Raw genomic sequence first — 27,841 nt, 5'->3', positions numbered from 1 at the left:
AGCTGTCAGCTTAGGGGACGTGTCCTTTCTGCTGCAGCTGGTGGTAGTTGAAGGATGGAACGGAGCACAGGCTTCTGTCTCAGGGAGCAGGACAGAGAAATTAGAAAAATAGCAAACAGCAGGTGGCGCTACACAGATTTTATTGAATTACTCAGTGGCTATAATACATTTTTATTACATGTAATTACAAAAATATTCAGATCCAGGGGCTGGTTTGGAAACTGCAGAATATTTTTTTTTAGGACAACCCCTTTAAAGTAGTAATCATGGAGACGATATACCATTAGGTCCATATATATTTGGACACTGACACAAAATTGTTGTGTTTTTTTACCTGTTTACTAAACATATTCAAGTTATAGTTATATAATGGACATAAACATAGTCCAGACTTTTAGCTTTTATTTGAGGGTATCCACATTAAAATTGGATGAGAGGGTTTGGGAGTTTCAGCTCCTTATCATGTGGCATCCTGTTTTTAGAGGGGACCAAAAGTAATCGGACAATTGACAGGCTGTTTTATGGGGCAGGTGCGGGCAATTCCTTCATTATTTCATTCTCATTAAGCACATAAAAGCCTGGAGTTGATTGATTTGAGGTGTGTTTGCTTGCATTTTGAAGATTTTGCTGAGAAGTAAACATGCGGTCAAAGGAGGTCTCCATGCAGGTGAAACAAGCCATCCTTCATCTGCGAAAACAGAAAAAAACCATCCGAGAAATTGCTACGCTTTTAGGAGCGGCAAAATCTACATTTGGTACAGAAAGAAAGAAAGCACTGTGACCTCAACAATGCAATAAGACCTGGACGCCCACAGAAGACAACAGTGGTGGATAATCGCAGAATAATTACCATGGTGAAGAGAAGCCCCTTCACGACAGCCGACCAAGTGAACGACACTCTCCAGGATAAAGGTGTATCAATATCCAAAACTACCATAGAGAGAAGACGGCATGAAAGGAAATACAGAGGGTTCACTGCACGGTGAGAGCCACAAATAAGCCTCCAGAATAAGAAGGCTAGATTGGACTTCGCTAAAAAAAACATCTTAGGCCTCTTTCACACTTGCGTTGTTGGGATCCGGCATGCACTTCCGTTGCCGGAGGTGCCTGCCGGATCCGGAAAAATGCAAGTGTACTGAAAGCATTTGAAGACGGAACCGTCTTCCAAATGCTTTCAGTGTTACTATGGCAGCCAGGACGCTATTAAAGTCCTGGTTGCCATAGTAGGAGCGGGGAGCGGGGGAGCGGTATACTTACAGTCCGTGCGGCTCCCGGGGCGCTCCAGAATGACGTCAGAGCGCCCCATGCGATCACGTGATCCATGCGCTTGGGGCGCCCTGACGTCACTCTGGAGCGCCCGGGGAGCCGCACGGACGGTAAGTACACTGCTCCCCCGCTCCCCGCTACACTTACCATGGCTGTCAGGACTTTAGCGTCCCGGCAGCCATGGTAACCACTCTGAAAAAGCTAAATGTCGATCTCCGGCAATGCGCCGAAACGACGTTTAGCTTAAGGCCGGATCAATGCCTTCCAATGGGCATTAATTCCGGATCCGGCCTTGCGGCAAGTGTTCCGGATTTTTGGCCGGAGCAAAAAGCGCAGCATGCTGCGGTATTTTCTCCGGCCAACAAACGTTCCGTACCGGAACTGAAGACATCCTGATGCATCCTGAACGGATTTCTCTCCATTCAGAATGCATTAGGATAATCCTGATCAGGATTCTTCCGGCATAGAGCCCCGACGACGGAACTCTATGCCGGAAGACAATAACGCAAGTGTGAAAGAGCCCTTAAAAAACAGCAGACTTCTGGAAGAACATTCTTTGGACAGATGAAACCAAGATCAACCTCTACCAGAATGATGGAAAGAAAAAAGTATGGTGAACGCCTGGTACAGCTCATGATCCAAAGCATACCACATCACGGCGGAGGCGGTGTGATGCTTGGGCATGCATGGCTGCCAGTGGCCCCGGGGCCCTAGTGTTTATTGATGATGTGACACAGGACAGAAGCAGCCGGATGTATTCTGGGGTTTTCAGAGACATACTGTGCGCTCGAATCCAGCCAAATGCAGCCAAACTGATTGGTCGGAATTTCATAATACAAATGGACAATGACCCAAAACATAAAGCCAAAGCAACCCAGGAGTTTATTAAAGCAAAGACGTGGAATATTCTTGAATGGCCGAGCCAGTCATGGATCTGACCCCAATAGAGCATTTCACTAAACAAACAAACAGCAACTGAAAACCGCGGCAGTAAAGGCCGAGCCGAGCATTAAAAAGGAGGAGACACAGCGTCTGGTGATGTCCATGAGGTCCAGACTTCAGGCAGTCATTGCCAACAAAGGGTTTTCAACCCAGTATTAGAAATATTTTATTTACAATTATTTAATTTGTCCAATTACTTTTGAGCCCCTGAAATGAAGGGATTGAGTTTAAAAAAATGCTTTAGTTCCTCACATTTTTATGCAATCATTTTGTTCAACCCAAAAGCTGAAAGTCTGAACTTCAACTGCATCTGAATTGTTTTGTTCCTAATCCATTGTGTTACTGTACAGATCGAAAATTAGAAATATTTAGTATCTGTCCAAATATATATGGACCTAACTGTAGAATTTGGCCGGGTTCGGGGTTTGCATTGTGGCGCAGAAAAAGCACAGTGTGCATTGTGTGACTTTGATAGGGACGGACCCATCTAATCGGATGATTGAAGGGGCTGGGGAAGTTTCATTGCTTAGACAACCCTAACATTTAGTGGAGGCTGTGACTAGTATTGCAGGTCAGTCCCATTAACTTGACTGGGACTGAACTGCAGTACCAGGCACCGCCATGACTGGTTGGATGGGGCTGTGCCTGGCAAACAATAAAAAAGGGTTTTCTAGGACGGGTATTCCAGTACAAGTTATTCCCTATCCACAGGATAACTATCAGATTGATGGGGGTCCTACCGCTGGGAGCCCCACCGATCACGAGAAAGGGGCTCCCATACCCCCTGCTGCTCCTTTTGAAATGACCGGAGCGGCAGGTCGCACATGTGCGCAGCCGCTCCATTCATTTCTATGGAAGCGCTCTGTACTTTGATGGACGGGACCATGCAGTGAAAACATCATTACACCTGGACCTGTCAATCAAAGTGCAGAGGGCGCAGCAGTAGCAGAGAAAGCAGAGCCTCTAGGTGTAATGGCAACGCCCCCGTTGCTCTTAGAGGCTCATTTGCATATATTAAAACATAATTTTTCTCAGCAATGCGGACATGGGACCAGCACAGATGCCTTCAGCTGCGAAGCGCACATGTAACAGGTGTCATAGGGACAAAACTGCTGACAGCTGCCCTTTCAGTTTAGTCAGGTGTTAGGCCTCATCCTATGAGCTCTGGTTGTTGGTTCAGACCACTTGCTTCAAAACTTTAGCCTTGCCATATGTTCTAGGGGTTGTTTTTCTCTGTTCGTCAACCATCCATCTGAATGTGCTTTCTCTTCCCCTGGCTCGACTCCTTTGTCCTATCCGCACCCTATTATTACACAAGTCTTTTCCATTACTTTTCCGAAAAGAGAAATTAATTATTTTGTTGCTCATTATTATTATTATTATTAAAAGGACAAAAAGAAAGATGCCGGCTGGTGCAGGAGGCTCCGGTGTGGTCTCATGTAAACCACTTTTCATCCATTGAATTGATTGCATGAGTAAATTACATACATATCCATCACTGTGAGGAGACCTTTCGGTATGAAACGCGTTGGAATATGCTTTTATTGCAGTTATTGTAATTTTAATTATATAGCAACAACCTATTACATATGAGCCGGAAAGGTTACTCCGAAACACGTATATATACTACAATTAGCCGCGCACGTAATCTCATCCACATATTAAAGGCGACTTGATATGATGGGATATTGGGGAAGCCGTGCAAATAGACTGAAAGTGATAATGTCATTTGCGTTATAAGGCCAGTGAAGCTGCGACTAATAGGTTGACCCCTAGAACAATGGATTGAAAATTCATAGTTGGGACTCTATTACTGCTGAACCATTTCTTTTTGTGTTTCTTAAAAGGGTGTTCCAAGCAAAGAAGAATTGCAGTGGGATGCAAATGGTGTAAATCAGGGATGCCCAACCTGCGGCCCTCCAGCTGTTGCAAAACTACAACTCCCAGCATGCTTGGACAGCCTACAGCTATCACAGGGCATGGTGGGAGTTGTAGTTTTACAACAGCTGGAGGGCCGCAGGTTGGGCATCACTAGTGTAAAACTAAAAAAAACTAAAAAGCTCCAGATGGCGACCAGGAATTTGCAAATGGCGATAAGACTTTTAAGTCTTATCGCTATTTGCGATTTGTCCCACCGCCGTGTTGCAGCTTTAAAAAAAAAAAAAAAAACACCATGCTAGACACATCTGTTAGAAGAGCCAATTTCCTAACATCCAGCCCGCCAGACAGTGAGGACGGCAAGCTTGATGGAGGACAGACAGGAACTCACTTTCCCATAATCCCTTTAGTCGCGAAGCATGGGCCGCAGCCAATCGGACTCCAGATGTGTTAGTCATGCCCCCCTGGGTAACACTGGGAAGAAACTGCTTCCTCGGGTGACTACCAGCTGCTCCGCGCTGTCGCTTTAAACTGAGAGTCCCGCGCAGCTGCCCGGAAAAGGAGGGCGTGCACGGTCCTGGACGTGTGCAGGTTAGATCATCACTTATAGGGTGGGCGTTGTGATACCGGCTCGGGTCAGACGCAGTGCACAGTGGGTGTTAGCGGTGACCCGCCACACTTCAGTGACCTGCTATGATTGGTTACTGTACAGAGCTCCGGGTGCTGGAGCTGTGTATTGTGGAGCAGCAGCTGCTCCCGCTGTGACCAGCCCGCAGACCCGAGCTGACCGCAGCGTACGAGTGTGTGTCCGGCGCTGTGCACTGCATGCAGTAAGGTCTTCTCAGTGTGGTCTGTGCAGTGTAGTGGGGTCTGTACAGTGTAGTGGGGTCTTCTCAGTGTGGTCTGTACAGTGCAGTGTGATCTACGCAGTGTGGTCTGTACAGTGCAGTGTGATCTTCTCAGTGTGGCAGAGGGTAGTGTGACCATGTACAGTGAGTACAGTTATGACTAGTGCAGTGTAGTAGTATGCCCAGTGTAGAGTAGTGCAGAAGAGTAAGGTACCAGCGCTGTCTATCCAGTGTAGTGCGGTGAGTACGGTACCAGCGCTGTCTATCCAGTGTAGTGCGGTGAGTACGGTACCAGCACTATATATCCAGTGTAGCAAGTACAGTACCAGTGCTGTCTATCCAGTGTAGTAAGTACGATACCAGCGCTGTCTATCCAGTGTAGTGTGGTAAGTACGGTACCAGCGCTGTCTATCCAGTGTAGGGCGGTGAGTACGGTACCAGCGCTGTATATCCAGTGTAGGGCGGTGAGTACGGTACCAGCGCTGTATATCCAGTGTAGTGCGGTGAGTACGGTACCAGCGCTGTATATCCAGTGTAGTGCGGTGAGTACGGTACCAGCGCTGTATATCCAATGTAGGGCGGTGAGTACGGTACCAGCGCTGTCTATCCAGTGTAGTGCGGTGAGTACGGTACCAGCGCTGTATATCCAGTGTAGTGCGGTGAGTACGGTACCAGCGCTGTATATCCAGTGTAGTGCGGTGAGTACGGTACCAGCGCTGTATATCCAGTGTAGGGCGGTGAGTACGGTACCAGCGCTGTATATCCAGTGTAGTGCGGTGAGTACGGTACCAGCGCTGTATATCCAATGTAGGGCGGTGAGTACGGTACCAGCGCTGTCTATCCAGTGTAGTGCGGTCGGTGAGTACGGTACCAGCGCTGTATATCCATGTGTGCGCGTGAGTACGGTACCAGCGCTGTATATCCAGTGTAGGGCGGTGAGTACGGTACCAGCGCTGTATATCCAGTGTAGTGCGGTGAGTACGGTACCAGCGCTGTATATCCAGTGTAGTGCGGTGAGTACGGTACCAGCGCTGTATATCCAGTGTAGTGCGGTGAGTACGGTACCAGCGCTGTATATCCAGTATGGGGCGGTGAGTACGGTACCAGCGCTGTCTATCCAGTGTAGTGCAGTGTGTTCTGTGTAGCTGTTGTCTTATACCTCTTTCACATGGGCTTGTCCCTTACGGGAATCACGCTCCGTGTGAGAGGGTAATCCTCCTTTCAGGACTTGGGAAGCGCGCAGCGTTATACTGATTTATAATGCTCTGTGTCTCTGTGTGACCTGTATCAAGCCCAGAGAACTGCTTTAATAAAAGTTGATCAATAAATGATATATACCCCAGCATGGTACTATGGAAAAGTAGAATCCCATGTGAACGAAGGTTTATCTGCCCAAAACGAATGATATAATAAAAGTATGCAATCAATTCCTATTTCTACACTGGAGGATCTAATCCAGATGAGCTCAGAAGGCCCTTCACTGGAGCCATTTAATCCTGAGCCCTGTCTATAAGAAAGAGGAGGCCTCAGTGATGCTGACATTTTGACCAATAAACCCTAAATTTTGAACTATGTAAATAGTTTTCATCAGTGATGAAAATTCAAGTTTTTAAGTTCAGCTGTAAGAGGACCAAATGGAATGAGAAGGAGGAGAGAGATGCGGGACACTGCACGCAGTAAGGCCTTATTCACACAGTCAGTGTTCGGTCAGTGATTTCCATTAGTGATTGTGAGCCAAAACCAGGATTGGAGTGAAAGATCTGCACCTGTTCTGTGTTTAGAGCCGCACCTGGCTTTGGCTCAGAAATCACTGATGGAAATCACTGACTGAACACTGACGTATGAATGAGGCAATTTTTTATATTATAATTATACATGTATTTAAATTTGGTCCTAGGTAATTTTATTAGTCTGGAGCGCTGCACTGACTGCGCCTCTGCCGCTACAACGACACCCTGCGCTCCACCTCCTGCAGGAAATGACCCTCCTCAGCCAGGGATTGGCAAAGCGGCATTCCCAGCCATGTTGGGACTTCAGTAAGAAGTGGAGCCCAGCAGGGAACTGGGGACGGTGATCGGAGAGTTTGTGATGTTAGTATAGGTTCTGGTATTTTTTTCACACCATTTGTATCCCTCTGCAAACATTTGGAATATCCCTTTAAGTTCCCAAATTACACACTTTGACTAGATATGGGCAAGTCTGGTGGCATAACATGGCGGCAGCTGCTGCAGGGGTAATGCATAATTCCATGGCCGTCCATGTAATGTACTTCTGTGCCTTCTCCACCGGGAACCCTGGATTCATCATCTTGCACATCATTTGGTAAAGTTACTTGGTTTAGAGCAAGTTTTCCGTCCGGATTTGACGCGTTTTGTGAACACACAGCACCCGGACTGAATCCTGACCCATTCGTTTCAATGGGTCTGTGCACATGAGCGTCATTTATCACCGATCATCTCTGCGTTCAGAAAAAATTGCAGAACGTTCTACATTGTGCATTTTTCACGCAGTTCTGGCCCCATAGAAGTGAATGGCGCTTGTGTGAAAAACGGAAGACATTTGGCCTCAATGGGTTGAGTGTTATTTTTCACATACGTGAAAAACTCATCAAAACGGATTGGATCCGCACGGAGCAATCTGAAACACTGAACACAATTGCAGACAAAACTGATTAAACGTTCGTTTAAAACCATCCGTTTTTCCTTAACCACGCCCACCTCGTTTCGTATCGCTCGTGTGATATAAACCTTATATTCAGCTCTGATGTTTTTTCTTCGGTAGCATCTCAGTTGTAGTTCTGGCGTCGGATATCACTGTCATTTTTAGACTGCTGTCCTCCATTGGCGACACGCAGGGAGTGATAGTCATTTTGAAGCCATTGGACAACGGAGACCATTTTCGTTTTTATGTTGGATCTGCTCTGACTATAAGAGATTGATGGGAATGGATATCGTCCTGTACATGGGATAAGACCATGTACATGGTGCCGATGATGGGAATTGATGTCATGAAGCCCCTCAAAGCTTGCTGATCTTATAGCACTGGAATTCAGTCCCATCAATGGTACTATATAGGTCCTGCACCAGAGCAGTAATCTGGCCATGGTCATGAGGCCATATTGAGAAGGGTTATTCCAATTTGGACATGTATGGCATATTGGGTTAAAGCAGTATTATGGTCATGAGAAGGGTTTTTCCAGTTTGGACCTTTATGGCATATTGATAGGATATGCCACAAATGTCTGATAGCTGCATGTCCCACCTTTTGAGACCTGCTCATATCTCAAGGTTGGGGCCCCGATGTTAGTAGAGATCAAGCCACACAAGCACAGCTTACTCCATCCACTACTATGGGACTTCAGAACATAGCTTAGTGCTGGCTTGAATATTTTTGCAAGTCCCATAGCTGTGAATGGAGGGGTGGCCATGCAAGCACGGTGTCCTCTTCATTTACTGCGATGGGACTACTAGAAATAGCTGAGCGTGCAGTGAATGGAGAGGACACAGTGTTTGCTCGGCATCGTCTTCATTTGAGTTGCGCCTCCCCCCCGTTCTTGAGATAGGAGCAAGAGGTGGGAATAGAACCCGTCAGACATTTATGGCATATGCCAAAAAATTCTAGATGGAACTACCCTCTTACGATGGCCAGTAAAGCGTCCCTCCTGCACAATCTGACATCCCAAAGGCTGGAAGACACATTTGCCCAGACAACTGTACGACACCCAGTGAGAATTTCAGGTGTCATATTTTAGGTGGATAGGCCCCTCGCACGATACTCGTGATGGTTGATTGGATCTTGATTTAAAGAGGAGGACAGTTCCTTGTATAGTTTATGCCTTAGGCGCATCCACGACTTTAGGAGGACCCATTCTATTTTATCCATTTCTTTTTGTAGGTGAGGCCTTCAGAAATGAACACCGTTCTCCTGATGTGGTCTCCCCGTCTCCCTCCTTTTTCTGCTGAGGTGCTAATCTGCAAGTACAAGGCCAGGCCTAGCCGGGCAGTTGAGATAGACATGAAGATCAATTAATAGACAAGAATCCTTGAAAGCTGTGACAGAACATGCAACCTAATTAGCAGCCAATGAACCATGTCGGCCACAAAGGAAAGCTCCGTAGCTCCGGGCTATCTGCTCCTACGAGACCTCTTTACATAACAGTAGGATGTAAATCGTTCAGTCAGAAAACCGAGACAGATCTGGAGGTATTGGGACGGGAGCCTGGAGAGCAACAAGTTGTGGATCCTTGGAACCTGTTGGCAGAAAGTGTTAATGCTGACATGACGAGGGGAGACGGCGGATTCTCTACGTTTCTAGTTTCTCCGTAGCCAAGAAACGCACACAAATTACAGTGTTTTATAAAAGGGGTGTTAAACTGCACTGCTGAACTGCAGTGAACCCCTTGGCGACAACCATGGGATTTAACTATGGCAGTTGTTTAGGAGCTTAAAGGAGTGTCTTACTGGCTAGGATATGCCCCCAATGTCCGATAGGTGCGGGACCTGCACCTATCTTTAGAACGGAGTCCGCAAAGTCCTGGAGGGTGCACCGCACATGTGTGTCTGCCCTCCACTCACTCCTATGGGAGCGACGAAAATAGCAGAGCGCCGGTTCGCTGCCATAGGAATGAATGGAGGGCGGATGATCATGCGCGGTGCAACCTCCTTCACTTTGCAGGCTCTGTTCTAAAGAGGGACCCTAGCGAGTGTTTGAGGTGAGACAACCCATTTAATGGTCGTCTGCGTACCCCAAATTGTATGGAGTAGATTAATATAACAGAAATGTATGCACCCTAAAATGGCACCAATGCAGACTAAAGCTTTCCCTACAAAAAAATCGAGCCGTCATCCAGCTTCGTAGACGGAAAAATAAAAAAGCTGTGGCTGTCAGAATATGGTGACACATGGCACGGTTTTCGAAGCCCCTTTTTCAAGCTCTTTTGTGGGTTATTGCCTCAGGGGAATGTCTTAGGACCCTATTCTCTTGATGTTCAGCCCATCAGAGGGCGCCTGTGAAAGATTTGAGTTGTGACACTTGGATCCAATTTGCTGATTAAGGGCCCTTGCACACGACCATATGCCCTCCGTGATATAAGTTCCGTGAGCGGGCCATATGTCCCGGAGCGGCATTGATCGTGCGCACGGAAGCGGCACAGTATCATAGATTACAATGATGCTGTGCACTTTGGGCTGATCGTGGGACTATTGTCCCGCACTCATAAGATCGTTTACACCACCATTCTTTAATATAGAATGTACAACAAAACTTCTTTGAGAACATCCTGTTGTGGACACTGTTGGTATTTTCATGATCATGTACCGGACAATCGCCTACTTTGACCTTTTTTATATTGTTTTTAGGATGATTTATAATATCCCTTTTTGTCTCGTTTCATCAGGTTGCATGTTGGATCCATATTGACGCATATATTATGTGGACTAATGAAACGGCGATCATGTAGGATTGTCCGGTATAAGATCATGGAAAGTATTGTGAAGGATTGTCCGGTACATGATCATGAAAATACTAACGGTGTCCACAATAGGATGTTCTCAAAGAAGCATTTTATTGTACATTCTATATTAAAGAATGGTGGTGTAATATTATTCCATCTATTGATACATTAACTGAGCTGTTATTTGATTGCATTTTATTGTAATCACATTTTTTCACCTTGTCACGTAGCACTTCACGTGTGTTTGCACTTTCACTTAGTATGTATTAATGAAGTATATACAGTACAGACCAAAAGTTTGGACACATCTTCTCATTCAAAGAGTTTTCTTTATTTTCATGACTATGAAAATTGTAGATTCACACTGAAGGCATCAAAACTATGAATTAACACATGTGGAATTATATACATAACAAACAAGTGTGAAACAACAGAAAATATGTCATATTCTAGGTTCTTCAAAGTAGCCACCTTTTGCTTTGATTACTGCTTTGCACACTCTTGGCATTCTCTTGATGAGCTTCAAGAGGTAGTCCCCTGAAATGGTTTTCACTTTACAGGTGTGCCCTGTCAGGTTTAATAAGTGGGATTTCTTGCCTTATAAATGGGGTTGGGACCATTAGTTGCGTTGAGGAGAAGTCAGGTGGATACACAGCTGATAGTCCTACTGAATAGACTGTTAGAATTGGTATTATGGCAAAGAAAAAAGCAGCTAAGTAAAGAAAAACGAGTGGCCATCAATACTTTAAGAAATTAAGGTCAGTCAGTCAGCCGAAAAATTGGGAAAACTTTGAAAGTAAGGGCTATTTGACCATGAAGGAGAGTGATGGGGTGCTGCGCCAGATGACCTGGCCTCCACAGTCACCGGACCTGAACCCAATCGAGATGGTTTGGGGTGAGCTGGACCGCAGAGTGAAGGCAAAAGGGCCAACAAGTGCTAAGCATCTCTGGGAACTCCTTCAAGACTGTTGGAAGACCATTTCAGGGGACTACCTCTTGAAGCTCATCAAGAGAATGCCAAGAGTGTGCAAAGCAGTAATCCAAGCAAAAGGTGGCTACTTTGAAGAACCTAGAATATGACATATTTTCAGTTGTTTCACACACTTGTTTGTTATGTATATAATTCCACATGTGTTAATTCATAGTTTTGATGCCTTCATAGTCATGAAAATAAAGAAAACTCTTTGAATGAGAAGGTGTGTCCAAACTTTTGGTCTGTACTGTATATATTTTGCTATAGATTATTACTGCTAGTTATTGTCACTTATTATGTATTTTTCATGTATTCAGCTTACAGGCATTGCCCACTGTCCCCCTTGTCCATGGCGTTGTCAGTAGATGGGGATCGGCAGTATAGGGCACATAGGGCACATGCGTCCCACTGTGGAACGCAACATGATAGATTTCTCGGTATTGGTCCCTGGTCTTGCGAGATCACGCTCCCATGGTTTTCCTTTATGCGCTCCCGTGATCTTGCGGGATCGCTCTCATTCTGTGCACTAGGAGGGGCGGACCGTGACTTTGCGCTCCACGGTGAACCGCAGACCGGACTTCCTGCCGGGTTTCTGCGATCCTCCGTGGAATACCTCGGATCCGTCCTCCTGTTTATTATATTTTCTGCTTGGCCCAGTCTATATGTATCTCTTTCCCACATGTGAATTATGTTTCTATCTTCACCTCCTTGTAGATGACGGATCTCCCAAACATGTGTCCGGACACTTGAGGATCCGGAAAGAGATGTCGTGCGTTCCAGTCTGGAACGCATGCCACTTCCTCCTTCTCCTCTCCTATTTTGATTGCATTAGGTTTTTTTCCCATGTGTATCTAACCAACCTAATGAAGAAGGTATATATAGGTAGTGAGCACACATCACACACATCCCTTGAGAAAGCGAACGCGAAACATGTGTCAGGACTAGGACTACATTGGTCTGTATACTTTCAAATTTCTTTTTATTATTCAGCAACATTAAGCAAGTACATACATGGCCCTTAATTATGGTCACATACCATGGGCCTAGTAAAAGTGTAAGTATACATAAAGAATGAAAAATACAGGTTTGAATGTGGTCGCATATCATCCAATACACATAAAGCATATTCTATAATTACCAGTAGTATGCATTATACTCTTGTTCCTGCATTTCCTTGAATAACATGTGGGAGAAAAAAAAAAAGTGGGAAGGGGATGAGGGGGGTGAACAGTGTATGGGTGAGTCCCTAGGGCCACCCAACCGTTCCCTAACCATTTCCTCGGAACTTGTCATTGCTGTGATAGTTTTAATAGATTCTCAGGTAGTTTGCGTCAAGGGCTTAACTGAATTCTGTGTGTTTGGACTGGGGTTGTTGGTTAGGCAATATCTCTTCCAGGGACCCCACATCCGTAGGAACCTATCATGGTTTCTTTCTTCCCAGCCTTCAAGCTCCTCCATTCTATATAATTGGTCAACCTTCTCTTTCCACTGACCTATCGTTGGAGGATCACTACTTGGCCACTTCAGGGGTATTAAAAGTCTAGCAGCTTGGATCAGATGTGTAGCTAGATCTTCTTTTTTAGAAGGATGCCAGTTACCAGAGGGGAGCCATAGTAGTACATTCTCTGGGGCTAGACCAAGAACCCTGGCCGTTATGGCATTAGTAGTATGAATAACTTCTGCCCAGAATTCTGTCAGACGTGGACAGGACCAGAAGATGTGGCTTAAAGAACCTTCACCATCTCCAGCATGCATCAGAGTCACACAAGCCCCTCAAGTACTGCTGTCTGGGGGTCTTGTACCACTGGGTCATGACCTTATAAGAGTGTTCCTGGGCCCTAATGCACCTAGAAAAGCCATGTGAGTGTGCGTGTATTCGTAAAATTTCTGTCTCTGAGAGGTCTTTACCTAATTCAGAGGACCAGGTCTGGACATAATACGGTGTCAGTAAGTAGATATATGTATAAGTGCGAAATTAGTTTGTTTGGGATTATCTCCTTACCCATTAGTTTTTCAAATAACGTCCTCTCTCTAACCCCCCCTAGTTGGCTAGACAATCTTTTTCCTGCTGAGTGAATTTCAGACTCATCTAGGAAGTTTGTGCTTTTAAAGTTGTGATAGCTTGGATATGTGCTCTTTTCTTTAGTTGGGCACGGGACTAAGAAAATCTTCCACAGTACAATCTCTAACTTTATCCCATAACAGTCATTATTCTATGTCTTATAGAAAAGGGAATAAGGTCTGCTGGCATGTCTAGGGACCGTTTACCCAACAATTCCCTTATACTATTTACTTTCCTTACTACAGAAACTCTTCCTCTTAGTAATGGATTATCTCCTATTGTTGCATCTGTCAGGCACCGCAGCCCTGCCCTTTGCTCCTTCGTCAGGTAGCATAATTCTGTTTTGTTGCCTGATGACCTGTAGTTAGGAACATGAATCTGGAGCCATCTTTTTAGGTGAATCGCTTGATAGTAAGTAAGGGCATCTGGAAGACCCAAACCCCCATGTTCCTTCCTCAGTATTAGCTTGTGATAGGCTACCCTTGGTTTCCTACCATTCCAGAGGAAGGCAGAACATGGTCTGTATACTTTATACAACTGTCTCCTGCATGTACAGTTGCAAGGAAAAGTATGTGAACCATTTGGAATGATATGGATTTCTGCACAAATTGGTCATAAAATGTCATCTGATCTTCATCTAAGTCACAACAATAGACAATCACTAGGAGATGTCGCGCTCATCCACAGGAAGCCAGGAGCCCGGACCTCGCCCTGAACCTTAGGCGCACAACGGATCCCAATAAAAAGAAAGACGGTCCAGCTTCACTGAAAAATACTTGAGGCTTTATTTAATCCCGTGCAGATAAAAACCAACATACAGCAATGCAGAAAATCGACCGGTTTCGGATCACTGTAGATGTGGATCCTTAGTCATGATGTGCACATCATGACTAAGGATCCACATCTACAGTGATCCGAAACCGGTCGATTTTCTGCATTGCTGTATGTTGGTTTTTATCTGCACTGGATTAAATAAAGCCTCAAGTATTTTTCAGTTAAGCTGGACCGTCTTTCTTTTTATTGGAATAGACAATCACAGTCTGCTTAAACTAATAACACACAAAGAATTAAACGTTACCATGTTTTTATTGAACACACCATGTAAACATTCACAGTGCAGGTGGAAAAAGTATGTGAACCCTTGGACTTAATAACTGGTTGAACCTCCTTTGGCAGCAATAACTTCAACCAAACGTTTCCTGTAGTTGCAGATCAGACGAGCACAACGATCAGGAGTAATTCTTGACCATTCCTCTTTACAGAACTGTTTCAGTTCAGCAATATTCTTGGGATGTCTGGAGTGAATCGCTTTCTTGAGGTCATGCCACAACATCTCAATCGGGTTGAGGTCAGGACTCTGACTGGGCCACTCCAGAAGGCGTATTTTCTTCTGTTTAAGCCATTCTGTTGTTGATTTACTTCTATGCTTTGGGTCATTGTCCTGTTGCAACACCCTTCTTCTGTTGAGCTTCAGCTGGTGGACAGATGGCCTTAAGTTCTCCTGCAAAATGTCTTGATAAACTTGGGAATTCATTTTTCCTTCAATGATAGCAATCCGTCCAGGCCCTGACGCAGCAAAGCAGCCCCAAACCATGATGCCCCCACCACCATACTTTACAGTTGGGATGAGGTTTTGATGTTGGTGTGCTGTGCCTCTTTTTCTCCACACATAGTGTTGTGTGTTTCTTCCAAACAACTCAACTTTGGTTTCATGTGTCCACAGAATATTTTGCCAGTACTGCTGTGGAACATCCAGGTGCTCTTGTGCAAACTGTAAACGTGCAGCAATGGTTTTTGTGGACAGCAGTGGCTTCCTTTGTGGTATCCTCCCATGAAATCCATTCTTGTTTAGTGTTTTACGTATCGTAGATTCGCTAACAGGGATGTTAGCATATGCCAGAGACTTTTGTAAGTCTTTAGCTGACACTCTAGGATTCTTCTTCACCTGATTGAGCAGTCTGCGCTGTGCTCTTGCAGTCATCTTTACAGGACGGCCACTCCTAGGGAGAGTAGCAGCAGTGCTGAACTTTCTCCATTTATAGACAATTTGTCTTACCGTGGACGGATGAACAGCAAGGCTTTTGGAGATACTTTTATAACCCTTTCCAGCTTTATGCAAGTCAACAATTCTTTTGTGCGAGGCATCATTCACATCAGGCAATGCTTCTTGTGAAAAGCAAACCCAGAACTGGTGTGTGTTTTTTATAGGGCAGGGCAGCTGTAACAAACACCTCCAATCTCATCTCATTGATTGGACTCCAGTTTGCTGACGCCTCACTCCAATTAGCTCTTGGAGATGTCATTAGTCTAGGGGTTCACATACTTTTTCCACCTGCACTGTGAATGTTTACATGGTGTGTTCTATAAAAACATGGTAACATTTAACTCTTTGTGTGTTATTAGTTTAAGCAGACTGTGATTGTCTATTGTTGTGACTTAGATGAAGATCAGATCACATTTTATGACCAATTTGTGCAGAAATCCATATTATTCCAAAGGGTTCACATACTTTTTCTTGCAACTGTATTTATTGGTACTGTGGCACTTTGCACTTTTATTTATGTGTCTTTGGGATTTATTTCATCCCTCTATATTTGCAGGAGTATTTTACCCTGATGTATTATGATTAGTGGTCCCGTGGGTATTTTTCCTGTGAATGTCATGCTGCTAATATATATGTATGTAATTTAATCTTTTAAATTACTAGTCTAATAAAATGTGTTATCTGTTGTATTATATATCTGCTGCTCTGTTCTTCTTTTTTTGGGGTTTATTCAAAAGCTTAAAAAAAGATAACATTTCCAACATTCATTGACCGTCCATGATGAGAAGAATATGTCGGCCTTCTTTCACAAGCCGCACTACATCTGTGTGTAGGTTGCACCTGGTATTGCAAGCTCAGCTCCATTGACATGAATGGAGCTAAACTGCAGTACCACACACAACCTGAGCACAGGTGTGGTGCTGTGTTTTATTTTTTTTAATCAATGTAGAGGCATGTGAGAAAGTTGTAATCAAGGTTATATCTCTATCTTCTCTTTCACATGGACAGTACCATCCAGATAAGCAACGCCGAGATATCTCTGCCGAACAAGAGGCAGAGGGTGCACGGAAGTTCATTGAAATCAGTCAGGCATGGAAGATACTGGGAAACGAGGAGACGAAGCGAGCCTATGACCTGCGGCGGCGTGGTGAGTTCTCACAGACCAGGCCTGCTCTGGGTCTTTTTTGGCGAGGCAGCCGTGAGATTGCACCTCCTGTGTGTTAATAAACTCGGCCCGCTCTATTCTGAGCCCTTTGATATTTGCCTTATAAATAATAGATGGCAGACGAGAGCCGCAGTACGGCTTATTTTTTCTTCTTCTGTGCTCCCGCTGTACACGACAGAGAGTTGCTCTATTTTAGACCGGTACATTTAAAATTACATAGTGGAGGGTATGTTTTCTGTGGACCTTTGGGGAAATTGATGGCGTCGAATGACTCATCCGTGTTAACTGCATCTCTGCAATCTTCACTGACAAGTCGGGTTCATATGTTACGCCCCAAAGCAACGCAAGACCGCGCAGCCCAAGGTTTCCATTCCTGTCTGTGCTCTGCACCTCCGTTTTTAACAAACATTTAGGCCTCGTGCACATGAGCACGAAGGTTTTGAGGTCCCATCCGTGTGCATGCCGCCATTTTTTATTTTACCCCTGTGGGCCGTTCTATTTTTTTTGTGGGCCGACGGAACGGACATACACATGATTTGCTGTCCGCATCTTTTGCAGCCACGTTGAAATGAATGGGTCTGCATCCGATATGCAGACAAAAGATACGGTCGTGTGCATGAGGCCTTAAAGAAAATATCACATGAGGCATCAACACTGCTAGATATCCTGACAAAACCAGTAGGATGTTAGACTGGTGCTGGGTATGCAGGTTGGTGTTGCCTCAAATTAAAGGGATTGGCTGCCTGTTTGGGATTTTTGGCAGACCCCCCTTCCAGCATACTTTCCCAGTCCGAGCTTTTTCACTCCTCGGCTACCTCACTTGGGTCCCCTACAGTCAACATGCCCTTTGACGGCACTTCAGCCAGTGACTGGCCACAGTCCCCCTGGCCTCATGTCAGTTGGTCACATAACATAATGGGGGGGGAGGGGGGGCAGGTCATACCAACGGCGCCAAAGTGGATGTTGACGGCGCGGGGACCCCAGGAAAGGAGCTCGGACCGAGTGCTGGGGGAGTATGCCTCCCTTTGCATGTCTAGTCATAGGCAGGGGGTATCTGCCAACCCCCCCCCCCCAAAAGGTGGTCAATCCCTATAAAGAGGTTGTTCAACCCCCTTGAAATTTGATACAGATACTCATCTTACCGATCCTCCTACATGGCTAATTCCCACTCTCTGTATCTTGGCCTCCAGCAATGACTAGGATATTCCAAGAAGAACTAGTTATCCACTGTAGGATGAGGGACAGCTGTTAGATTGGTAGGGGTCTGAAGGCTTGGGCGCCCAGCGATTACAAGAACTGGGGAGCAGTGGTCGAGCATAGGCACTGCCACTCCATCTCTATGGGAGTGCACATGAGAGTGGCAGTGCACATGCTAAACCACAGAACCATTCAAATAGGGTGACCTGGGACCCCCATTCTTGTGATCGAGGATCCCAGTGGCCAGACCCCCACCAATCTAATAGCCATCCCCTAATGAATAACATGCAACTGGAATCACATAAATGCATAGCTCCCAATTTTTTGGTGGAGGTTTTGCTATAGCAAAAATGTTAAACCCAAGTATCCCTAAAAGGGTTTTCCCCCCCCCCCTTCCCCCTTCCAGACACAGGGCCATTCTTGACCATGGGCTATATCTGGTATTGCATCTCACCCCCCATCAAGGAAATGGGGCAGAGCTGTAGTGCTAGACACAGCCCATGGACAGTTGTGGCATTTCGGAAGATCCTTCTTTATATGCTCGGGCGTCCCCTTTAAGGTCTGACCTATTATAGTTAACATATCTCCATAAATATAATATAAGCGCGGTACGTGGCGGTACACAGACAACGCGCCTTGAGCTCTTCCAGCCTTATTAAATTTCAGCAGTGCAAGATGTGGATGAATGGCTGGTATGATAGTCTGGTAGCAACTGGGCCAGGGAAGGTCTTCTTTTTGGTTACACGATCCTGCACAGATATATATTTTTTTTTTCACCCCAAAACACTGGCACACGAAGAGTTAATTTAAACCCCAGATTTCTATAAATCAGCATCTCTCGCTGGCAATTTTTTTTTTTTTTCTCCTTTTCTTGCGCTTCGGAGAAAATAGCTTCTTAAAACAGCGACAGGCTGTTGGGAGCAAGGAACGGGGAAATGTAGGTCAGATCTGTCACACACAGGCTCCTGTTACATGATGTGATAGCCTGTCTTTCTGCTTCGGCCTGGGGGTAGGAGTCCCTCAGCCTTCCATTAGAGCCTTCAATAAATGTATACCCACCCTCCTTGCTAATGGGAGGGGGAGGGGGGGGGCCTCAATAATAGTGTCTTGCCTATGGGGAAAACACTCAGTGGCACATTGCAGTAACACACTCTGGCTTATCTTTCATGCATAGCCACCATCGGCCCTCGGTGTGTCTAAAAAGAGAGAGCTGCCTCTGTAGATTGTTTACCAAGGTAAATGCCATCAAATCTGCCTCACCCTCCTCAAAATCGCCCCTCCCCCTCGCCTTCCCGTTCCAGCTCTCTTACCGTTAACAATTAGGGGGGGGGGCGACTAGCTTTGTTACACCACAACCTAGATAACAAGACCCTAACTCATAATGTAGCCGTTTTTTGGGTTGGCTAGATACATGGCCTATGAATTTACTGTTAAAGGGGTTTTCCCAAGAAAAATATTCAGCAGTTTTCAAACCAGCTCCTGGATGTGAATACTTTTGTAATTGCATGTAATTAAAAATGTTGTATATCCACTGAGTTATTCAATGAAATCTATCTGTATATAGCGCCACCTGCTCTTTGCCCCTTTTACTAAACTCTCTGTCCTGCTCGCTGAGGTGGACACACATGCTCAGTTCCATCCTTCAACTGCCACCAGCTGCAGCAGAAAGGACACGCCTCCTGAGAAAGGACACGCCCCCGAGCTGCCAGCCTGAAATAAATCTAGCAGAGCAATAGCAGCAAAGAATGGGGAGATCTCTGGATCCATGTGAGGTACAGGGCTGGTTCTAAGTTTGATAGAAAGAGATTGTCATGTACTATGCGATAATCGGATTTTTATTTTTTTACATTGCTTGTGGGTAACCCCTTTAATTGCCTCTATTACCGAATTGATGAAGAATACCTTTTTCAGAGTTGAGTCTACGTCGTGTACCTTTTACTTGCATGCCATTTATTACATTTCAGTGTCTTTTATGCCTATTTATCTAATTAGAACATCGACCTAGGCCATTGTGGTTTCCAGTACCGGATTTAGGTTGGTGGGGGCTCCATCCTACCATTGAGACCCAGACCCCACTTGACCCCTTGTACAACCACATATAGCAGAGGTGGCCGCACACCCGTGTCTCTATTAGCAGTGAAGTCTGTGGGAGTTAAAGAGATATGAGCTTACACTTCAATGCACAAAGCCGCCTCTTCTTGGCTGGATAGGATTGCCATACTGCCGTCAAGAAATTACTTTTTTTTTTTTTTTTTTTTTTTTGGCGGGTCCCACTGTTTGAATTTCCATTTTTGGGTGGACTTCTATTTTAGAATTCAAACTTTTGCATAGCAGGTTTAGAAGCGAGTGCCAAATATGGTGACCTGAACTGCAGATGTGAATTTAATACATAGGGGGAGGGAATTTATCATAGACCGGCGGTTTACACTGGTCTGTGTTATCTCTGTGCGCTACCAGAGGCTGCGCGTAAATATATGACGGTCGTGAATTAGACTCCTCTCCGGCAGTCCATGTCCCTTAACTAAAATTTACGGCAGCCCCTAGCTGGCAAACATTGCAGTCTTCATTTACTCCAGAAAGCTGGCGAAAAAAAATGAATATGTTGGGGCCACTGGCCCCTCCCTCCACTTCCTCGTCACGCCCCCTTATGGGAAAGTGGTAAGGGCGGCGGAGAAACGCCACTTGCAACTTGTTTAGGCCAGAATTCCCTCCATAATGTTTAAAGGGGTCTCGCTGTGGAAAGCAGAGGCGACAAAATGGATGAATAAAAAAAAATAAAAAATCGGGGAATAAAGTCCCTTTTTGCCCCCAATACATTAAAAATTATAAAGTTAATCTTAAAACAAAATTAAAGGTAGTATCATCCAGTGTATTCTATTTTAGTGTCATTAATTAACCTATTCCTGATAGGTCCTATTCCTATTTTCCTATTCTCTGTTTATTTCCCCGCTTTCTTCTCCCTGCCTTCACGGACCCACAACTTTTTAGCTTTTTCCATTCATATGAGGGCTTGTTTTTTGCAGAACCATGGCACCATTTAATACACTGCATACAATCTAGTGGAAAGCTGGAAAAAATCCAAATGAGGTAAAACTGGAAAAAAAAAAAAACACATTTGCATAGTTTTTCGTGTTTTAATATATTGTTAAATAAAAACTTTTTTTTATTCTGACCCCCATAACTTTTTTACATTTACCTCTACGGAGCTGGGTGAGGACTCTTTTTTTTTTTTTTTTTGTGGGGCAATCTGTAGATTTTATTGATGCCATATTTAGGTGTGTATGACTTTTTGATCACTTCAATTTTTTTGGAGCTGAAGCGCCGAAAAAACATAGAATCAACCATTTTGATTTGCTTTTCTATTACTTCATTCACCGTACTGGATAAATATATATATTTTTTTTAATAGTATGGTTGTTTTTGGACATGGCAATTGGTGATGATTTGAATTTTTATATCTTAAAAATTTTTTACACTTTTTTTTACACTTTTTTTTTTTTTTTGTCCTCCTAGGGGACTTTAACATGCAATCGTCTGATCGCTTCTCCAATAGACTGCAATTATTTAACATTGCAGCTTATGAGAGATTCACTATGTTCCTGTGGAGCCTGCCACATGCAGGGCTCTATAAGGACTTCTCTATGACAGGCCTCAGAGCCTTCAGAAGGCCTGAGGCTGTCATAGCCAACAAATGGCTCCCTTGATCTAAGCACAGGGGAGCAATTCAGTCCCTAGGAGTACAGCACTCCCAGGAAAAGACCACTCAGGTGCCGTAGTCACAATTAGTATCTGTGATTGGTGTTATTGCCGATCACGGACTCTGCCTCCAGTTATCTGCTGTGTAAACAGCAGGCACCCTTCAGCTGCTCAGAAAGGTAATTAAATTCAAGTTGATAGCTTATTTTATAAATTTCCCTGGTGGCAGCTATAAAAGTGGTATCCAGGTTCCTCCCTGCATTGTAAACATATACATTGCAGCACTGTCAGAGAGACATCACAGGTTATTACAGTCCCCTTCCCCAGGAAGGAAGTGATGGTTGCTGCATACAGAGCCTTGTGTGTGTGGGTGGTGTCACTATCATGCTTTATTAAAGGACATCTGTCAGCAGATCCCTATGATACCGGCTGACCTGTTGTATGTGCACCTGTATGCAAATGAGCCTCTAGGAGCAACGGGGGCATTAACATTGCACCTAGAGGCTCTACTTTCTCTGCAACTGCCGTGTGCTCTCCACTCTGACAGGTCCAAGCATGATATTTGCACTGACTGGCCCTATCAATCAAAATGCAGAGGACGCGGCAGTTGCAGAGAGAGCTGAGCCTCTAGGTATAACAGCAAAGCCATCATTGCTCCTAGAGGCTCCTTTTATATATTAAAATTACTTTTCTCAGTAATGCGGGCACATATGAAAATGGGGCCAACACAGACGCCTTCAGCTGCCAAGTGCACTTGTAACAGGTCAGCGAGTGTCACAAGGACAGATCTGCTGACAGATGCCCTTTACAGTGCCTTGCAAAGGTATTCACCGCCTTGACTTTTTTCGTGTTTTGGTGCCTCACAACCTGAAATTAACATGGATTGTTTGAGGATTTGTATCATTTATTTTACAGAACATGCCGACAACTTTGAAGATGTTTGTTTTTTTATTTATTGTGAAGCAAACCACAAATAGGACAAAATAACAGAAAAAGTAAAAGTGCAGAACTAGTCACCCCCCTAAAGTCAACACTTTGTAGAGCCACCTTTTGCAGCAATCACAGCTCCAAGTCCCTTTGGATAAGTCTCTATGAGCTTGTTGCCACATCTTACCACTGGGATTCTTGCCCATTCCTCCTTGCAAAACTGCTCCAGCTCCTTCACATTGGATGGTTTGCGCTTGTGAACAGCAATCTTTAACTCTGACCACAGATTTTCTATAGGATTGAGATCTGGGCTGTGACTCGGCCATTCCCCTTACACCACTCAAGTGTTGCTTTAGCCGTGTGTTTGGGGTCATTGTCCTGCTGGAAGGTGAACCTCCGTCCTAGCCTCAGATCACGCACAGAGAGGTGCAGGTTCTGCTCAAGAATATCCCTGTATTTAGCACCATCCATCTTTCCCTTAACTCTGACCAGTTTCCTAGTCCCATCCCCCCAGCATGATGCTGCCACCACCATGTTTCACTGTAGGGATGGTGTTCTTTGGGTGATGTGTTGGGTTGGGTTTGCGCCAGACATAGGCATTTCAATTTTAGTCTCGTCAGACCAGAGCACCTTGCTCCATACATTTTGGGAGTCTTCCACATGCCTTTTCGCAAACTCACAACGTGCCTTTTTGTTATTTCCTGAAAGTAATGGCTTTCTTCTGGCTACTCTGCCATAAAGCCCAACTCTATGGAGCGTACGGCTTATTGCCGTCCTATGTACAGATACTCCAGTCTCTGCTGTGGAACTCTGCAGCTCCTCCAGGGTTACCTTAGGTCTCTGTGCTGCCTCTCGGATTAATGCCCTCCTTGCCCTGTTTCGGTGGGCGGCCGTCTCTTGGCAGGTTTGCTGTTGTGCCATGTTCTTTCCATTTGGTTATGATAGATTTGATGGTGCTCCTGGGGATCATCAAAGATTTGGATATTTTTTTATAACCTAAACCTGACTTTTACTTCTCAACAACATTGTCCCTTACTTGTTTGGAGAGTTCCTTGGTCTTCATGGCAGTGTTTGGTTAGTGATGCCTCTTGCTTAGGTGTTAAAAAAAAAAGGTGTGTATATGTAATGACAGATCATGTGACACTTAGATTGCACACAGGTGGACATCATTTCACTAATGATGTGACTTCTGAAGGTAATTGGTTGCACCAGAGCTTTTTATGAGCTTCCTAACAAAGGGGGTGAATACATACGCACATGCCAATTTTCGTTTTCTATTTCTAAACAATAGTTTTATTTATATATTTTTCTCATTTCACTTCACCAACTTAGACTATTGTGTTCTGATCCATCACATAAAATTCAGATTAACAAAACATTGAAGTTAAGGCTGTAATGTAACAAAACACGAAAAAAGTCAAGGGGGGTGAATACTTTTGCAAGGCACTGTAAGTTTTCAGCAGTATATTAAAACTCTCAGGAAAGCCCCTGCTTTGTATTGATAGTGAGAAGACTCTGCTCTGTCTGCCCCAATCTACAAAGCAAAGCAAATGGTAAATGACAGTGAAAACTGCACTATTTCCAGAGTTGTTTTTTTTTATATGCATAGCGAAAAAACAAACAAAAAAAAGATGTTTGTAATAAAAGATGGTGTCCATTATAACAATTCAGTAAAGGGGATTAATAAGTAAGTTTTTTTTTTTTTTTCTTATTTATTTTTGGCACTGTAGTGGATTTGTCGAGAGCTACTAATCATTATTGAATGTTACTCAGCCTGGAAGAATCTCTGCGGATTTTCAACCTCTTGAACCTTCCGCTTGTAAACCTTGTGGATGAGCCGTCTCTGTTAGCATTTCAGACAATGAAGTCACACAATTACTTCCTTATTACTGTATAACCCCAATGGACTTAACGGATCATGTGGTTTACTCTTCCGTGTCTTTCTCCGGCACAAAGAGTTTATAGGAAACCACAGTCAATAAAGCTCTCATCATTTATTTTCTGTTTGGATAGATGTTAATAATGCATGATTTGCTGGTTGTACTAAAGAGACAAACTCAAATATATAACTGCACGCGCTATATACCGTCCTATGTATGGGCACCTACTCCTACCATGGCTAAAGTCCTTACTGTACATTTAAGGAGAAGTCTGGTGGTTGAAACATCTTCAAATCCACCTATACAGGGACATCCCTTGGCGCAGATACACAACTAGAATTGGTAAAGGATAACTATGGATAGACGACGTGTTTCGGAGTTCAAAGACTTCCTTCTCAAATGTACATACGGACATATTTATAAATTAAAGGCTATGCACAACTTCGAAGGCCATTTTTTTAAATGATTTGCATGTTTCTTATTTTTGGCTAAAAATCTTTTTTTCAATTGGACTTTTATTAAAAATATTAAGCTGTTATGTCACAAAGGGTTAACGGTTTTTCTAGCTGTGTGACTGATACTTTCACTTTCACTTTGTGCCGGTCATCTAACAAACCTCTTTTCTAAACTACTGAGAGGTCATAAAAACGTATTAGTAAGATAAGGATTGAGCTTTAATGAGTGTTTTATAATGTCAGAGAGCAAAGATAAGGAGCCCCTCAGCTCATTAGATGACGGAAAAGACCTTTTAAACCTTATGTCTAAACTACTAAAAGGTCATAAACACTTATTTAAGCCACATTCTTATCAGTAAGAGAAGAACTGAGCTATAATATGGTCAGAGAGCAGAGATAAGGAGTCCGTCTGCTCCTGGTCTGACGGAAAAGACAGAAAATCCAAAGGGTGCTACTAGACTAAAGCATGTCAGCTCTGTACAGAAAAAAGGACTTTATATTTAAAAATATATATTTTTAGCTCAAAATGAGTACAGTGGAATAATTTAAAAAATTGCCCTCAAAAGATGTACATAGCATTTAAATGTATATTAAAAATAGATAAAGAAGCGCTCCCACAAAAGGCACATGATATATATTTGTGAGTCATAACCTCCCTTCTGATCCTCAGCTGTGTCATGTGACCAACACTCTGACTTTACAAATAACACAGCATCTTCTGTGTGGACAGGAAGCCAGATTCTATATGTATTTCTATGGGAGCCTCAATGTCGGTCTCCTATGAATGAACAGAGGTGGATTTGAAGACATTTCCTCCACTGACCTTCTCCAAATTTTCCTCCTGGTTGAAAGCTCCCCATGGAGCGAGGACCCAGACATCAACTGCAACACCCACCATTACTATTAGTGTTGTGCCTAATGTAGCTCAACATAAAAAGGTGAGCACTACGATCCCACCTTGAGTCATCCATGCAGTACATACTCGCCCTATGAGCGCCTCCTCTTTTTCCATTTATGGCCCTTCTGAGCTACTATACATTTTACTTCTTTTATATTTTTATGGTCGGTGCTAAAGACTCCCATACACGTTAGTGTTTTGTCAGCTGAAACCACCATCATGTGTATGGGGAGCTTCCGGCTCTCCCCCGAAAGATGATATCAGGGGAGAAAAGTATTGGGCAAAATGAATATTTTCACCTTATTTCCCAGGAGATAAGCCACCAGAATTGTCTCTGACAACAATTTTTTTTTTTCCCTATCTCCTCACTGACAACACATACGCTTGGCCGAGCTGAACATGTGTATGGAGGAGTCAGGAGACCTAGCTGTCCACCAAACGACTGTTAAGCCGTAATCTGCAACTTTGCCCCGCTCACGCCAGGTCTTAATAAGGGGAAGGGGATGGGCTGGCAGACCCGTGTGATTTACCATTTTCTTACGTTTGGAAATGTGAGACTGGAAAACCTTAAAGGGGTTGTCTTGCCTCAGACATTCGTGGCATGAATATGCCACCAATGTCAGATAAGTGCAGGCCCCGACTCTGAAGCCAGCACCTATCTGTAGAATGGGGCCTTCCAAATGAACCAGAGCAGACTGCGAATGCTCTGCGTGCTCTCCATTCACTTCGAGTGTGTTTGGTTATTTTTGGAATTCCCATAGAACTGAATGGAGGGCGTCTAATTGTGTTCTAGAGATGGCTGTGGATCTCACCTCTGGGACCTGTACCCATCTGACATTGGTGGCATATCCTAGCGATATGCCACCAATGCCTGAGGTGAGACAACCCTATTACGGTTCTCCAGTGTATTAAAGGGAACCTGTCGCCGGGATTTTGTGTATAGAGCGGAGGACATGGGTTGCTAGATGGCCTCTAGCACATCCACAATACCCAGTCCCCATAGCTCTGTGTGCTTTTATTGTGTAAAAAAACCGATTTGATACATATGCAAATTAACCTGAGATGAGTCCTGTACGTGAGATGAGTCAGGGACAGGACTCATCTCAGGTTCATTTGCATATGTATCAAATCGGTTTTTTTACACAATAAAAGCACACAGAGCTATGGGTTTGTCCCTCTCGTGCGTAAACCTTTCACCAGTCTTCTGCTGCACCATGTTCATCAACACGGTGAGGTCTGCAAAGCACAATAGCAGGTAAAGTGCCATAAGGATATAAAGCTGAGGAAATCATCACTTACAGAAATACATCTGCCCTAAGATCTCTGAAATGTTATCATTCCAGACCGATGCACACATAGTAAAACATGGCAGTAATTATTTTATGAATATATTCTGCATGGAGATCCTTCTCCTCCATCCCCCAGATAGTGCAGTGCTGACTAGAATGCTAAATCCTATAAAAGACGACGCCGGTGCGGTCATTTAGTATTCGGAACAGAATACGGGAGATTATATTGGAATCTGTCAGCAGCTGCTCAGCACCTGGCGCTTGTATATATAATGTGTAGTGTACGCTGCCGACGGCGGTATATAGATAATATACAGTGTACGGGTGGATGGTAATGATTTCTGACAGATCTAATACTTGCTGTTATGGGGTATGATGGGCAGGGTTAGCATACATTTAGGATTAGCTATTGAAAAGCATGGCAGCCATCCAGACTTAAAGGGGGTGGTCCAGGACACTCAGATGGACCGTTCAAGACTTTCAAGTTGAGGGTCTGTTCTTTGGGTAGACCATCAAAGCAAGATCGCCCCCTTATTTCTGCTGATGATCAGTTGGGGGGCCTGCAGTGTTACTCCACCATCATTAGCAATGTTTTGTGCTATGACAACAGGGTTTTGGGGGGTCTTTGCACAGTGTGACACTGGCAGCACTGATTGGATAGTGTCAGACTGCGCACGGACACCCCCAATCCATATCTTTCCCCCTTGCCAGTTTTATGGCGGAAATAAGTCGCAAACACTGATTGTGACTTTTTTTTTCCCTGCCACTTGCACAAATTGTTTGGCTCAAAAGGCATTTCTTCGCTGCCTTCGCCACTTTCCCGAAAAGGGGGTACGGCAAGGGAGGGGCAGGACCAACAGGTGCCACAT

At 44.4% G+C, this 27,841-nt stretch overlaps 1 protein-coding gene across 1 annotated transcript in view; it reads left to right on the top strand.

The window, feature by feature from the left end:
- The window catches only part of DNAJC24 (DnaJ heat shock protein family (Hsp40) member C24), a 54,110-nt gene that overhangs the window by 19,072 nt on the left and 7,197 nt on the right, over nt 1-27,841 (top strand). Inside the window, exon 3 of the mRNA XM_040410032.1 lies at nt 16,474-16,612. Coding sequence (XP_040265966.1) covers nt 16,474-16,612 — 139 coding nt within the window. The remainder of the gene's footprint in view (nt 1-16,473; nt 16,613-27,841) is intronic.

This window comes from Bufo bufo, chromosome 10 (assembly GCF_905171765.1).
Source record: "Bufo bufo chromosome 10, aBufBuf1.1, whole genome shotgun sequence".
In the NCBI taxonomy this organism is placed as follows: Eukaryota; Metazoa; Chordata; class Amphibia; order Anura; family Bufonidae; genus Bufo; species Bufo bufo.
The sequence above is the reverse complement of the archived record's forward strand: the minus strand, read 5'-3'. Positions and strand labels throughout refer to the sequence as shown.